The 15348-nt window shown below is 41.4% G+C and overlaps 2 protein-coding genes across 11 annotated transcripts in view; one reads left to right on the plus strand and one right to left on the minus strand.

Moving 5' to 3' along the window:
* Positions 1-10549, plus strand: part of LOC110059874 (uncharacterized) — a 50291-nt gene extending 39742 nt beyond the window's left edge. For 3 of the 8 annotated variants that reach the window (XR_016203528.1, XR_016203529.1, XR_016203527.1), the window contains one exon: positions 1755-1792. Coding sequence is in view for 5 of the 8 variants with exons in the window: in XM_089277114.1 (XP_089133240.1) it covers positions 1755-1792; positions 2384-2438; positions 5210-5232 (116 nt within the window). In the remaining 3 variants the exon portion in view is untranslated. Of the gene's footprint in view, positions 1-1754; positions 2440-5209 lie in introns of those variants that run through there. The other 5 variants (XM_089277114.1, XM_089277116.1, XM_089277115.1 and 2 more) reach the window with 3 other exon arrangements.
* Positions 1-15343, minus strand: part of LOC149099645 (uncharacterized) — an 84410-nt gene extending 69067 nt beyond the window's left edge. Inside the window, exons 1-4 of one of the 3 annotated variants that reach the window (XM_089277136.1) lie at positions 14749-15343; positions 13088-13989; positions 12274-12295; positions 11350-11606 (exon numbers count right to left, since the gene is read on the minus strand). In XM_089277136.1, coding sequence (XP_089133262.1) covers positions 11577-11606; positions 12274-12295; positions 13088-13989; positions 14749-14895 — 1101 coding nt within the window. In that variant the 5' untranslated portion in view covers positions 14896-15343 and the 3' untranslated portion in view covers positions 11350-11576. Of the gene's footprint in view, positions 1-11349; positions 11607-12273; positions 12296-13087; positions 13990-14748 lie in introns of those variants that run through there. The other 2 variants (XM_089277137.1, XM_089277138.1) reach the window with 2 other exon arrangements.
* Positions 15344-15348: the final 5 nt, after the last annotated feature.

Raw genomic sequence — 15348 nt, forward strand, 5'->3', positions numbered from 1 at the left:
TTTGAGGTCCTTTTTACTTGGCCTCTTACGTTTTACAGGTAAAAGCTATGCAAAGTAATTTTCGCGTATTTTAAGAACTTGTTTTCTTTGATTTATGGATTCCGGTTTCCAGTTTCCGGTTCCGGATTCCGTTCTCCGGTTTCCTAGTTTTAGGGTTGCCCGCACACCAACATGTCCTCCGTTTCATTGTTTCGGAAGTGAAAATGCTCAGCAGCTGTTTCCCCAGAAGCCAAGGCGGAAGATGTAAACCCAATTTATTTGAAAACACTCTCTGTAGGTATAGACGCTACAGAAATCGATGCCACAGTTTGAATGCACAGTTTTTAATCATGGTTCGCATAAGCGCGAGAGTAAATAAGAGTAATTATGGGTGTGTGTGATGTAACGCGATGTCATGTGATGTAATGTGATTCAACTGAAAAATAAACAAGACAAAATACCTAAGTACAAAGATATAACTGCAAACTAAAAGCGGAGAAAAATAAACTCACAAACTGTGACGAGTCCAACAGGATAAATCTCTTGACAACAATAATTCGGAACCTCACAACAGTGGAATTCTACTCCGAAACGCGGTAGAAACCGGGAAAAACTAACCGCCAGCCGCAAACAAGCACTGACAATATGCAATATGCATAATGATCGGTTAAGTACTAATGGGTTGGTTACGTAATTCCCATAGGTAAGCGGCACGCAAAAACCTGGAATTTAAAATACTCAAAGAAAATTCTAGTTGCTACACTCTCATAGAGTTTTTCCAAACTTTACAGTCTTGAAGATCTACATCCAGAATTCAAGAGGCTTTTGGTCATTTTAAAAGTTCAGATCTAGATTTGAAAAAGATTGTTGATAACGGGAAGCCGCAACGCCGTCTATAGACGTTTTTTCCTTGGGCGGTTTGTTTTCCATTACAGACCACGTGATATTCTCTAGAGCATTCTTTTATCCATCTTAAAATGATTTATTCATATGCACAGGACTATTTGAAAACTTAAAAGGAAGAATTCTCAAGAGTATCATCACATGGTCTGCAACAAACCGCCCAGTCGAAAAAGGTCTATTTGTTGCCATTGTAGCAGCGATGTTTATCGAACCTTTTTGAAAAGTTTGTTTAATCTTCAGTAACTGTGTGAAGCAGCTATCCCGACCGAGCTAACACCATGAATAATCACCCGTTCATAGTTGAAATGGTGTGCCTCTGAAACTTTAAACAATTAACGTCCTAGCTCTGGCTTCCCATGATTCCATTGTTTCTCGTTGGCCATTCGCTCGTAGAAGCACCAGTAGTATAATTGCCAATTGTTGAAACGGTTTAGCGGAAAAACAAATATCATTCATCGATTGAGAGGAGTTTTTATTCAATTAAGGAAGTGCAAGTGATAAATAAAGAAATCCCCTTTATTTGAACATATGTTTATACGAGTAGTGTAGGATGCTCAACAGGTCCCTTGCTAATCAGAGCGCAGAACATTTTGAATCTACTGATTCGAGAGCCGTGTTTTGGACAAGTGCCCTCCTTATACGTCACAGGGCCTGAATGTAACTGGCTTTAATATTGTGATAAATAAATAAATCTTCTTTATTTAAAGATATGTTACGAGTAGTGTAGGCGCTCATGAGTGCCCTAACCAATCAGAGCGCAGGGTTTTTTGAACGGACCAAAGAACAAAGTCAAAGCAGAGACAACAAGGGAAAAGCCAGGTTCCATTTTGAAGACTAATTTACCATTTTTCTTTTTTTTCAATGATTAATAGAAACAACACAGTGGAAGTTTGGAAGTCAAGCCGGGCAGGTAATTATTCAATTGTTGCGATAACAGTAACAACATATCAATTTTTCTCGAAGTTTTAAAGGATTGCTGTAGAGAAACCCAAGGCATTAAGAGATTTTTCGAGTACCGTTTGTGTGTTTGCATTGTTGTTTCAAGAAGGGTTATCCCTGAAAAGCGAAAACGGGCAGGCAACAATCCCGATAGCTACTATGAGTGATGATAGTTTAATTTTCTGTTGCTTCTTTGAAGTTCACCAGGATAGCATGAATAGGGTTATTCATAGCTTTGGAACACCGTGAACTTCGATCAAACAATGGTGAACTATCCCTACCCAAAATAACTATTGGCACCGTCGCGTATGTTTTTATGCTTCCGTTGAACAACTTCTCTCCAAACAGCTGTATAGCATTTGTTACAAAGAGACATGGACTTGTGAAGAAAAATATGTAAACAACACTTTATTTAGCAAACAAAATGCGTTTGAAAGGGGAATTCCTTTTGTTATCTAGACCAGTTGTTCTTTATCAGATGGACTCAAGCTCTTTATTGTTTTTTCATTTTATTTTGTTTTCCCATAAAATTTTGACCATTGTTATCGTTGTTTTAACTTAGAAAGAAGAAGTTTCTAAACATCAAATGAGGGAAACCATGATTCCTACTCGAACAGGTATTATAGTATATTCAAATACAACCACTGTAGCTGAAAAAAGACGTCACACGAACGTGTCTGACGTTTTCGCAATTTTCCAAGTATTTAGAAGTCTAATAGACAAGTACGTTTTAAACTACAAATCGTCAAAGCACAACCCTTTTGTATCCAGCTGTAATGTGATGTTTCCTTGCTTGAAATAATGTAGCTCGTGACTAATATGAATTTACAACTTTTGCTTTAAGTGCCCCTATGATCAAATTCTCGATATCCGTTTTTTTACATTTTCGTACACAATAAGTCTTTCCTAGATATTTTGCTAAATTTCAATCTATTACGAACATTAGAACCACGTTTTTCGGACCTTTTTTCTAAGAATTTACGGCCGCCATTAATTTTCCTTGTTCCAAGTCTTGGCTGAGAATAGGAGTAATTGACGTCATCTACTCAAAAATACCGCACGGGTTGAAATTAAAATAACAATTAGGGTAGAAAATTGCACAAAGAAAAGAGCCCAAGTTTTTGTTATTCTTTATGAGAATTGCTGTACTAATTATTATTATTATAATTTAACCCGTGTGGTATTTTTGAGTAAATGACGTCATTTACTCCAATTTTCAACCAAGCCTTGGAACAAGCACGAACGATCACGTTATCAAAGTTTGGAAAAACACGTACCACTATTTGACGGCGCCGGCTCATCGCAGCTGGTTTCTTCCGACACATGGTTAGCACGCATACGAAAGGCGAGGGAGAACCCGTAAACCTAATGTGACATATAATAATAGGATTTGACGCAGGGAAAATTTCTTCGCCTATGAAGAACGTCAGTTTGTGTTCCCCTCACTTAGAACCTATGAAGTAATATTCTGCATGACAGGAAGTTCCTCAACCGGAAGCTGGAGATGATGTCACATTTTATGTAAAATCATTTGACTGAACGGTTCAGCTTGATAAGATAAACTGAGATAAACGCCGGGATTCGAAATGTTCAAGTGAAATATTTCTCCTTCGCTTTCGTGCAAAGTCGAGGTTAGAAGATCAGTAATCCTGACAATATCATACTCTCGGCATCATGTTGTGAAATGGAAGCAACATCCAACTTTGTGGATCCACTCTATTTTCAAGCTCCTATGAGCAATAGTCAAATAGCATTGACACGTCAGCTGCAAATAGCTCTTCAGCGGAAGCCTATGGCATCGCATCATTCAACGTTGCCAGGGCAATTGATTTCAAGAGGTCTTGGAGTGAAGGACAATATTACCTGTTAACGATTACTCAGTTTCTCCAGATGAAAAGGCTCTTGAATTCACTTCGTCCACCCTATACTAGTTAAACAAGTATTTGCAGCACATAGAGTCACAACTGTCCAGATCTGAAAGAATGGTGCTAACTGCGCCTATTAACAATCAAGCAAATAATTTGAGGAAAGCTGTAACATAAATCATGTTCAGCCAGTCCAATTCACCCCAGCCCAAGTAGTAAGAGGGAATCAAAGTTATTATCATAAAGGCCATCATTGCCAAAGCACAGAAAAGAGAAGCAGATATTCGGATACTCCCACTTACCCTAAAAAGCTTCCCTACACAGTAATCCCCAATCTACGTCTCTTGGCAAACGAATGCTTTTTTCTGGTAATGACCTTGTTCCGTTTCAATGCGAAGGAGTTAGTTATTTATCACTTATTTTTAGTAACCCTAACGTTTCGAGCATGAGCCATTTGTCGCTTTGGTCTCACGAGTAACGCTCGAATTTTACCGTCAACTTCAAACTGATAGATGGCTAAGTCAGTAATTAAATGTGATGTCCTGTTTGTATGTCGTTACATACATCTAACTCAGTAACCAATCGCGAGGGCTGTACTGGGAGAATATTGGCCCGAGATCCTAAAAAAAAATGAGCGCCGCTATTTTCCCAGTAGGGCCCCGAGAAGCTGTATTACACGACTGAAAATGTTTAGAAAAAATTCCACGATCACGAACTGGAAAAATATCGCAAACGTCTTTTTCGAAATAAAAAAACATCAAGCGCGTAATTCTCTAGCGCGGGCTAGACGTATACTCACGTTTGATAGTGCCTCGCCGCTCGGTCGGCGGTTCGGGAATACGGCGTTGATGTTGAAGGTGTTGCTACCACGAGAATTGTGATAGAATTATATGAAAAAAAAATTACAACTCTGTTATCTGTCAACATGACACGAGCGTGGGACAAAGAAAAATTCTGAGTCCCCGACAGTTCTCGTAGTTCAGTAGATAGAGCGCCCGTCCGGTGTTCGGGAGGTCATGGGTTCGATTTCTGTCGGGAACTCAGAATTTTTCTTTGTCCCACGCTCGTGTCATGTTGGTTAATTCACCTTCACATTTCATTACCGAGCTTAAAATTCACCATCTTTATTGACTTATCAACATGCATTTTTTTTTTCATTGCGCCGAGTTATTTCAATGCTAAATTGTAAATTTAAGTTTAATAATTTCGGTTTCACATTAGAAAAGCCGCAGAGTGAAAGAATGCTACCCTTTGCACCCAAAGGTTTTACTATATTCCTGTCCAATTAGTCCCCGAGTGTGAACGCTACGAGGAATTAGTCCCTGCAACCAGTCCCCTGGTGTAAACTCTTCGAGGGACTTGTACCCTAGTGTGGCCCGACCTTTAGAGACAGCTTTCGGTCCGATACTTAAAGCATATTGCACCGGCAATGAAGTAATCTGATTGGTTGATTTTAGTTATTGGCCCTCTGAACTAACCTCGTCGTGGAGTAATAGGGGTTATTTTATGTCATTGTCTTTCAGGTAGACGTTGTTCCCTGATGTGATAACAAAAGCCGCTTTAAATTCGACCAAGTGGAGCGTCACGTGAACGTTCCTACTACGAGATTGTAGTGAATATATAAGTAAAAAATGATCAGTTTATCCGAGTAGAATCAGTGAAAATGTTGTTAAGGATAATATTCCCCTGTACATTCCAGAAACTGACAGTGATTACTAACCATAGCCTCTCAGTATGTATTGTAGAACCAAACAAAAAGTAAAGTGTTTGATGTGAAACGACACCCAGAGAAAACTGGGCTCCAATAGGGATTTTGTTCACAGGCTTACATAAGCGAGACCTTTGTGGAATTACCTTATGCTTACATTAGATTAGATAGAAGTTTGTGTCGAAGCCTGGATGTACTAAAACAAGGTGAAATGTTCTCACGTTTCAATATGGGTTTTGTATAATAAGTTTCAAAATTGTCGCCCGTTTATTGGCCAATTGTTGTGGAGGCGGATCCAGGGGAGGGGTTAAGGAGATTACAAACCCCCCTTTGAGAAGCATTTTTTTTTGTTATATGTTTTACTCATCATAAAACTAATGGAATAAAATTGTTTTATACGTATGTAGTGATCGGGTAAGACGAAGGAAGACAAGTACAGTGTACACGCGTTCAGTCTAAGATGTAATTTTTACTGTAATCTCATTCTTGGATGATCATGTTACATTGGTAGATTATTAAATCACGTGTATCAATGATGTAATCGCTACACTCCTCCTTCTTCAGATCAGTTCCTTAAAATTCATGTATCCAATTCGTTCTTGGTTGTACTTAACATGCAACTAATCAATGACTCAATCAATAAATAATAATTAGAAATAATCACAGTCAATTGCCAGTAACGAAACAAGTGTTCAGTGTTCATAATCATTGTTGAAATCTGATCAAAGTTCAAAGTCAATTCAATGTTCATTTGGCATAGTCCTTTAGGTGTCCATCAAATGTAGATTTGGTCTGTCGCTGTGATCTGCGCAGGGGTAGGGTTTGGTTGGTAGGCGTTGCCTCAGTTGGCACTTGTCGAGTGACAATTCCTTGGGTGGCTATTGGTGCTGCCACTGGTGTTGTTTCCTGGGTGACAGCTGGTGGTACTACTGGTCTTACAGGGTTTGTTTTCTTGTCTCTTGCTGGGACGTAGGCTGTTCTGAGCAGCTTGAATTTGGATGCATCTCTGCATACTGTTTTCCCATCACTGGTTCTCCTAGCATGGATTGTGGAACCAATTACCTTTGTGGCAATGTAGATGTACGGTTCGAATGGGGTGTCTCCTTTGCGTTTCTTGTCGCGTTTCAGGAGAACGGCTTCTCCGGCTTTGAACTTGTGTTTCTTGGCTCTGTGTCTTCGGTCATGGTAAGACTTCAATTTCTCTTTGTATTTGCTGTCTCTTTTCCTGACTACTTCGTCCCTGCTGGCTCTCTCTGTTGGGTAGTGGTCAAGTCTGGTACGGATTGCTCGATTCATGAGGAGATCATATGGCGCATTTCCTGTGGCTGGATGAGGTGTCTCTCGGTATGCTTGTAGCATGTCACAGGTTGCTTCATGGAGATCAATGCCTTCTGCGCATGCTATAGCGGCTGTCTTGTTCATGAGCTTGTTGAAACCTTCCACCTGTCCCTGGGCTTTGGGATGTCGTGGCGTGATTTTCTTGTGCGTGAACCCCATTTCTGCTGCAAATTCTTTAAAGTCTTCTGAGTTAAACGGTGGTCCATTGTCTGATTGGACTGTCTTGGGGACTCCGTGAGTGGCGAAGACTTTCTTTAACTTCTGCCGTACCGGCTTGATGGCTGTCGAGTAGACAAATTCAACCTCTGGGTATCTTGAGTATTGGTCAGTTATGACCAGTGCGTACTCTTTGCTTGGGAATGGTCCACAGAAGTCGATTTCAATGGTTTCCCAAGGTCTCTCTGGCAGTTTTGTCATCTTGGCTGGTTCAGTATGCTGCATGTTTGTTGCTATCTGGCAGTCAAAGCAAGTGCTCACAACGGTGTCAATGCGAGAGTTCATGGCGGGAAACCAGTACTTTCGGCGTAGCATTTCTTTAGTCTTGCTGATACCTAAGTGTCCTTGCTTGTGGGCTATCTGGATAATCTTGTCTCTCAGTGATTCAGGGGGGATGATTCTGTCCATTCTCAGGATCAGTCCTTCTGCCATGTATAGCTCTGCTCTCAGGTCGAAGTATGGCTTGAGGTCTGGGTCAGTCTTGGTCCATTTGCCTGTTTGCATGGCCGCAGCGAGCTTTGTAAGCTGTTTATCTTTTGCGGTTTCTTCTTTGATTCTGTCCAGAACTACAGCGTGCTCTGATTGGACAGTGGTGATGACATATTTCTCAAGACGGTCATTCCCTGTCTCCGGCAGTGGGTGTCTGGACATGTAGTCAGTCATGTTGGTTTTACCAGGGATGTGAATCATTTCGAAGTCGAGGTTCTGCATTTTCAAGGCCAGTCTTTCAATGCGTGGTGGCAGTTTAGCTGTTGGGTTGTTGAAGAGTGGAAGCAGTGGCTTGTGGTCCGTTGCTAACTGGAACTTTGGTGCGCCAAGCAGGTACATCTGGAGCCTGGTTGTAGTGAATTCGGCTGCCAGTGCTTCTCTCTCGATTTGAGAGTACCTCTTCTCTGTGTCAGTTAAGGTCCGGCTCACATAGTGTACTGGTTGGAATCCTTTACCAGTCTTCTGAAACAGACCTCCTAATCCTTCTGGGCTTCCGTCACAGATGACAAGTGTTTCGTGTTCTGGATGGTACGGGATTAGGACTGGGGCTGCTGTGATGGCGGCTTTCAGGTCCTTGAAGGCTGTTTCTTGTTCTGTCGACCACTCAAACTTTGTGTTGATTTTCGTGAGCTTTCTCAGTGGTTCGCACCGGCTGGAGAAGTTCCTGATGTACCTGGATAGGTAGGCTACCATTTGGAGAAAAGAGACTAATTCCTCTTTGGATGCTGGTGGAGCACAGTTTTGGACCGCTTGAATCTTGGTTGGACTTGGTTTAAGACCTTCTTGTGTAAACAAGTGTCCGTGGAAGTCGATGGACGCTTTTCCAAATTCGCACTTTTCACGTCGCAGGGTCAGGTTGTGATCCTCCAATCTCTGTAGCAGTTGCGCAAGAGATTTGTTGTGCTCATCCCAGTCTCTACCACCGATCATAATGTCGTCACGGTTATTGAGAACCTTTGGGATGCCTGATATGATCTTGCTTATTTCTGCATCGAACAGATCTTGGCTGTTTACTCCGCCAAAGGCCAGACGTTTGTACCTGTAGTTGCCCCATGGAGTGGAGAAGGTCATGGTTTTTCGTGATTCGGGGTCGAGGCAGAACTGGTGGTAGCCATGGTTAAGGTCAAGTTTACTGAAGATCTTACAGTCTCTGAATACTGTTACAAAGTCCTCTGTGATTGGGGCTTGGACGTTGCGTGTGCGGAGCATTGATTTGTTCAGGAGACGGAGGTCCAGGCTAACTCTGATGTCTTTAGGGTTCTTGGGCTTTGGTTGCACGACGATTGGTGAGCACCAGGTGATTGCTTCGTGGTCAGGGACTTTCTCCATGATGTCATTTTTGATAAACTCTTCAATTCTGTCTTGGAGGGGTTCAATGAGATGGTATGGGACGCGTCTAGGTTTCTGGGCGATTGGTATGGCGTCTTCTTTCATAGGTAGATGAATTTGTATCTCTTGGCCATCTCTTGTTGCCTTGCCAACACCTTCCAAAAGATTCTTGTACCGATTTAGGATTTTCTCTAGCTCAGGATTCTCGTTTTCGATTCTCTTCACGGCTTTGTTTGGTTCTTTTAATCCGCCTGTTTCATCGATCTTTAGCATTCCAAGTTCATCTAGGCTGGGTCTTCCCAGTAGAGGTAGTGAGTCAATCTTTCCTTGGACTACCACGATTGTTGCTTCTGTTTCTCTCATCTGGTTTTCGATTTTCACAGTACATTCTCCCATGATTGGCAGGTCATGGGTGAGTGCTTTTAATTTGATTTTCGATTCTTCAAGTGCCATTTCCGGTCTTTCTGTTTGCAGTTTTCGGAACTGATATTCATCCATTATGTTGGTGTCCGCCCGGTATCTGGCTCGACTGTGGTTTCAATGCCGTTGATGAGGATGGTGCAGGTCTTCTGAATGCTTTGGCTGGCTTTGTGTATCTTTAGGTGGTGGATGAAACAATCATCGCTCGAGGTGTCGCTGGAATCCGACTTCCGGTCGATTTCCTCGTGACCTGACACTTGGTGGATTTTTCCATTTCGATTGTTTGATCTTCGATGATTTCGTCGTCCTCGCTGATCGCGTCTTGTTCGAGAATCTTTTGGATAGCGAGTTTGCTGTGGACGAAAGCCTTTCTTCTCTTGAGGGTTGCTTTTGCAGACGTTTGCGTAATGATTTCGTTTTCCACATGCGGTGCAAGTGCGCCGATCGCCGGGCATTTCTGTGTGTGTTTACGCCCACACCGACCACATGGTTTTTGAGTTGGCATTTCTTCGATGCGTTTAACATCTTTTTCTTCGTGGGAAATCTTCTTTTCCATTTCGGACGCTTGCTGGTTGGTCTCTTCGTCAATAGCGGCTTCATCCAGAATTTCTTGAAGACTCCAGCCTTGTCGAATGGCTTTAACCCGAATTCTTCTATTACGCATTGTTTTTATTAAGTGGTCTCGGATGGCGTCGTTTTCATCGTGATATTCGCATTTCTTGGCGATTTCTCGTACGCGAGCGAAGTATTTGGCGAGTGATTCGTCTTCTTCTTGCTGTAGATTTCCAAGTTGAAATCTCGCGTAATCTTTATTTTTCTTTGGGAGGAAATGCTTGTCCAGCTTTCGAATGAATTTCGTGTATTCGTCCGCGGGCGGATCTGTACTTTCGACATCTGGTAGAGAGTCTTCGAGATCGGCGATATCGCGTCCGCCGTAGATGATTAGACCATCCTTTTTCAACTCCGGGTCTTGAATGCCGAAAAAACGGAATTGACGTTCGATATCCTTCTTCCATTTATCCCATCTGTTGGCGGTGTTAGTGGGATCGCGGTCGATGACGAAGGGTGTAATATTGAGCTGTCTGTTTGTAACAGTGATGTTTTGCTGTGCCGGTTGTGCTTGGGCTTGTGGAGCGGCGCTACTGCTCGGTGGAGCCGAAGCATTTTCCATTTTCTATCTGCGTTTTGTTTCTTCGCTTCTTTTTCTTATATCCCGTCCTCGTCGCCAATGTAGTGATCGGGTAAGACGAAGGAAGACAAGTACAGTGTACACGCGTTCAGTCTAAGATGTAATTTTTACTGTAATCTCATTCTTGGATGATCATGTTACATTGGTAGATTATTAAATCACGTGTATCAATGATGTAATCGCTACAACGTAGTTGTTTGACTTCGGTTCCACTAATTGCCTGATTGTCTCAGCGGGAAAAGATGATGAACCTTTCGTCATTGCATTATTTATAAGGAAACTACAGATATATCATGTCGTCACAAACGTTTTTCAAGTGCCAGGAATGATGGAAATGGTGTTTTAGATGGTAAAATCGGAAAAACATTTTCCCTCTAGAAGTTCTTGCCTGCGGCGTTTTCCATCCACGCTGGTGGGGTCGAAGTTATTTAAGTGTACAACTACCCTCCCCCCCCCCCCACCCCCATTCAGGATCCGTCCCCTGCACGAGGAAAGACCTGTCGCCGTACCGCCCTGATCTTAGACAAAACAAGCTCGTAGATAATAAAATATTAACGTGAAAACACCTGATGGGCTGAGAAAAATCTCATGCTAATTTGGGGACCCAAAATGTTGACAACGTTGGAAATTGTAAAAATATTTAAGCTAGTTAGGCTACCTCCCATGTAGAAACTAATCAATTTTTTAAACTTTGTATACTAAACCAGCATTAATTAGGCGCAGTTTAGATCTTCATTTAATAGTAGAGGTAATGCTGTAAACGGACGTTTCAAAAATTAAAGTTTAAATACGTCGTACCCAATCTTAAAGAACAGGACAAATACCTTCATTATAAGGGATCATTCGGGTTGAGAGACTTAGTTTTTTTTGTTTTACTTTGTCTTGTCTGTTTGGTTTTCGTTTTCTATAAGGTTTTCGTATTCAAATTAGGCCCCCTGCCCAGTAAGAGGTCGTCACAATAACAGGTATAAACGTGAGCGAGAATGCTAGTTTATTTTGGTCTTATTTGCTTCTTAACCAGCGAATTTTTTTTAGTAATTGCCAGGTAATACATGAGTGAGAAACACATGTACATATAATACAGTTTTCAAAGAAGATAAAAACCGGGTTCCATTAGTTAAGGAAAAGAACAATAAACAAGACAAGCGAGAAATTGAATACGAAGTGAGTACTGATGTAAAAGAGAAAGCAATCTGCACGACTAACACATGAGCTGATCTCGCTTCAATTCCTGCAAAATGAAAAGAGAAGAGTAGAACTGAATCTATCGATATTAAGAACTATACAGCTCTTCAATAAGAAAAGCCTAACCTAAGTAAAACACACAAGGACGTGAAAGGAACGCATAAGGAATCGCCTCTTCTAACTGACTGTTTACGTCCTCGTGTGCATTTATTAGAACAAAGTACACCTGCGTTGCAGTTATAAGTACTAGTTTATGGAGACATTTAGCGTCCGAGGACTAAACGAACCCGCGATTTTTGTTCCTAAAGTTACTACGCAATGTAACGTACTAACATGACGTCACCCTGGCACAACTGTTGTTCAAATAGTCCTATTAATTTTGACCAAAAATCAGAACATCTTGGAGTATTTCAACAAAGATTTGCTGGAAACGACAATCTGTTCCAGGGATTTCATTCACTTTAAAGTGACAGGAATCCTGGGAACATCTGCTGAACTACATGTACTAGTAAAGCTGTTAGCAGAGAAAAGGCGAGGAAAGGGCCAATGACATTGGGTGGTGGTTTCCAAGTCATCTGAAAAATTTCTGATTATCATGTGATTTCTCACATCACTGAAATGTCATGAAAATAGGCGAGCAGAATAAAGACAATCATCAACTAGGGAATGTCGTCTTGATACTGTTGATATAACACTAGATTCTCACCACTTACATTGATAGGAATCTGTTGTAACCTGTTAGAAGAATTCATATTTTCAGGTTGGAGCGAAAAGAATGATTTACTATTAATTGCATTTCTACAGTTCCTCAACGACCTTGTTCTGCCCAAACTGTTGGTCACATTTAGTGTACATATGCTCGAAATGATAAAAACCCCATTTATTGCACGGCTAGCTCTGCGAGTGGGCAATATATGAGCCAGCCCCCCCTCCCTGTGATTGGCTGGCCGAGCGGGCAAGATAGACCTGCTGGCTTGCTTGCTACGGATTGCCCGCTGTGTCCCGCGAGAAAAATGGTGTCATTAATGTCATGCAATTAATCCTTTATTGAACAAGCTTGCTCTGTCAAGGACTGAATATTAGCCTCGTAAGTCTAAGTCCTCAAATACGCCTAAAAGCACATGGCCAATACACAGCCATCTTGACGGCAAGCTTGGTCAACGAAAACATTAGGGGCTTGAGGAAGGGTTGGTTCGCAGTAACCAAATTGACTTGATAGTTTCAGAAGCTTATCTTCATTCAAGTTGAAGTTCTTCCTTTATGTATTGCTAAAAACTGCCTTGCTTTCAGTGTCATACAAAGACAAATGTAAGATGACTAACATTAGTAATCACTCTGATCACTAGCTGGAGTTGTTTCACTGCAGACCCAACTATCTAACTGCTAGCCTGTTGCCAGCTGGGATTTTAACGTTGTTATGTTTAGTTTCAATTAAACTACTTGTGCCTTACTCCACTGACTTAGGCTAAATCATGGATTTATTTATTTTATCAATGTTTTTTTTTTATTTATGTCTTTAAACCTTACCGAGATTTCTTTTGTTTCAGAGGTAACTTAAGAATCTTGAAGCCAATCTTAGACCATACCGCTCTTCCTTTTTCCGGCTTGTTTTTGTTTCCTGCTTCTTTTTGAGCTGAATTGTCCAGCTGCTCAGGGAAAAACTTCTGACTGAAAGGACAGGAGGGGTCACCTTCCTCAATGTCGCTGGAAGAACCTGGCTTTACTTGGGATTCATTAAAGCTGTCTGAATCACTGCTCCCCCCTGAAGAAGACGCTACTTGACTCTCTTTAGGAGTAACTTCATCTTTATCCGCCACCAACAGTGTATTTAGCAACAGCTCGTTTAGGTTTCCAGCATTTTGTTTGTTGCCTAGAGCTTGTTTCAATTTATCAAGCCTGTAGTGCAATTCTTCAGGCTGTAAATTCATGGCCTTTGCTAGCTCCTGAAACTGTTTTTGTACTGGAACAAGATGCTGCTCAATACTGGACAAATCCTCTTCCAGCCTCACATAATCTTCATAAAAGTTCTTGAAATTCTCCGTCAAAGCAGCGGTTTCCTGCACGCTCTCCTCCAAGCGATTCTTAAGCTGACATACTTCCTCCTTGCTCTCCAAGAGCGCTTTTTGTAATCCTTTTTTCTCGTTTTCGAAGACTGCCGCAGCTTTCTCCATTGCATTCTTCAGTTTAATGTTCTCCTTCTCGGCAGCATGTTTGGCGTCTTTCAGTGTTAGATTTAGCCGAAGTTGCTCCAGTTCAAGTTGTCGTTTCAGATCACTAATCTGCGCCACCATTTGCCGAATTTCTTTGTCTTTGACTGACAAATGTTCATTTCTTTGCTCAGCTATTTGTTCAGAATTCTTGATCTTGTTTGCCAGACTTTTTTGTTTTGCGTAAAGAACACGAACATGGATGCGAAGACTTACTAACATCTACGGAAACAACAAAGTTGACTTAGTTACGTGAAAATGTTACAACGCTAAAAGGAAAACATGAAGACTCTAATTAAAGTCAGTCTACAAAGTGCAAGCGAATATTTCTTTCAGGTTTCTTTAAAGGCAGGAATCCAAACTACCTGGTGTGCAAAAAGCGACAACCGAGAAACAAATGTTCTTTTTTTTATTCTTTTTGTGAAAAGAAAAAAAAAGCCTTGGTTAATTTAAATGAGAAATTAACACCATCCAGAGGGATGGCGTTAATTTTTCATTTAAATGATCGCAAAAATAGCACGTTTTGGTTTAACGGGAGCTCATCATTGATTCCTGCAGAGTAGACCTAGAGGGCTGGTTATATTTCCCATTTTATTCCAACCATGACTGAAGATTAAGTTTCGCTGCTTGTCACTGCGCACAACCAACTTTTCACAAAGGTGAAAAGTAGTAAAAAGCAACGGATGACCGAGTGTGGTTAACGACTGAATGGCAAAAATGAGGAAATAATTCATAGTTGTAAGTACCCCACGTCATTACAGCGAACTACTTCAGTCTTCAAACTTTGCTGCACATTATCAAACACAGCGTGCCGCTTGTGATCAACTGAGTTCACTTAATTAAGAGACTTATTCTCTATATGCAATGTTGCCTCAACCGTTTATGATACCCTGGCCCTCACTGTCATTCTTGGTTACTTCGCTAGATAAGGGTAACATTTCCGACTTTATTTTGCATTTCAACCCATCTGTGTTTACGAACCTGTTCCATTTCTGCCATGTCCGGTTCTAGGTGACTTTTCTTCCCGTAAAGCAATGCGGTCAGCCACTCCGGTTCCCCAGGGTACCCATGCAAATATTGCAGGAATTCTCTTTCTGCTGTAGTTTTCTCGATATCCATGATATTCATGTTAGCAGAGCTCGGTAAACTGCGAAGAATAAACTCCGCGCACGAGTAATAAGCAAGCCGCTATTGACGTCACAATGTCTAGTAATTCTTAACTAACAAGATGCAAGCGCGCGAGGATGTTGTCACAAGCGCGCGTGCGCGTGCACTGACGCATGGTAAGATCGATTCCATTCGCTGCAAATCATATTCTGCTCATGCGTAATTGTAACCATGATCTCTCGTGAAAAATGGCAGATTGCTCACCTGAGCCGTCAGAGAGTGATTTAAATAAGAAAACAAATTTGTGATCGAATGATAAAGCAATTATTGAACTCGGTTATCGCAAAATTTCGTTATTTGCCAGTGTCTCGCGGATCAATTATTTGCATTGATCTGCTCCTCACTGACAAATCACGATGTTTTGCTCAACCTCATCCAATAATTGTTAATTATTCCGAACATGGAAGAACAGTA

This window comes from Orbicella faveolata, unplaced genomic scaffold, assembly GCF_042242905.1.
Source record: "Orbicella faveolata isolate gen_17 unplaced genomic scaffold, um_ofav_v1 contig_46, whole genome shotgun sequence".
NCBI lineage: Eukaryota > Metazoa > Cnidaria > Anthozoa > Scleractinia > Merulinidae > Orbicella > Orbicella faveolata.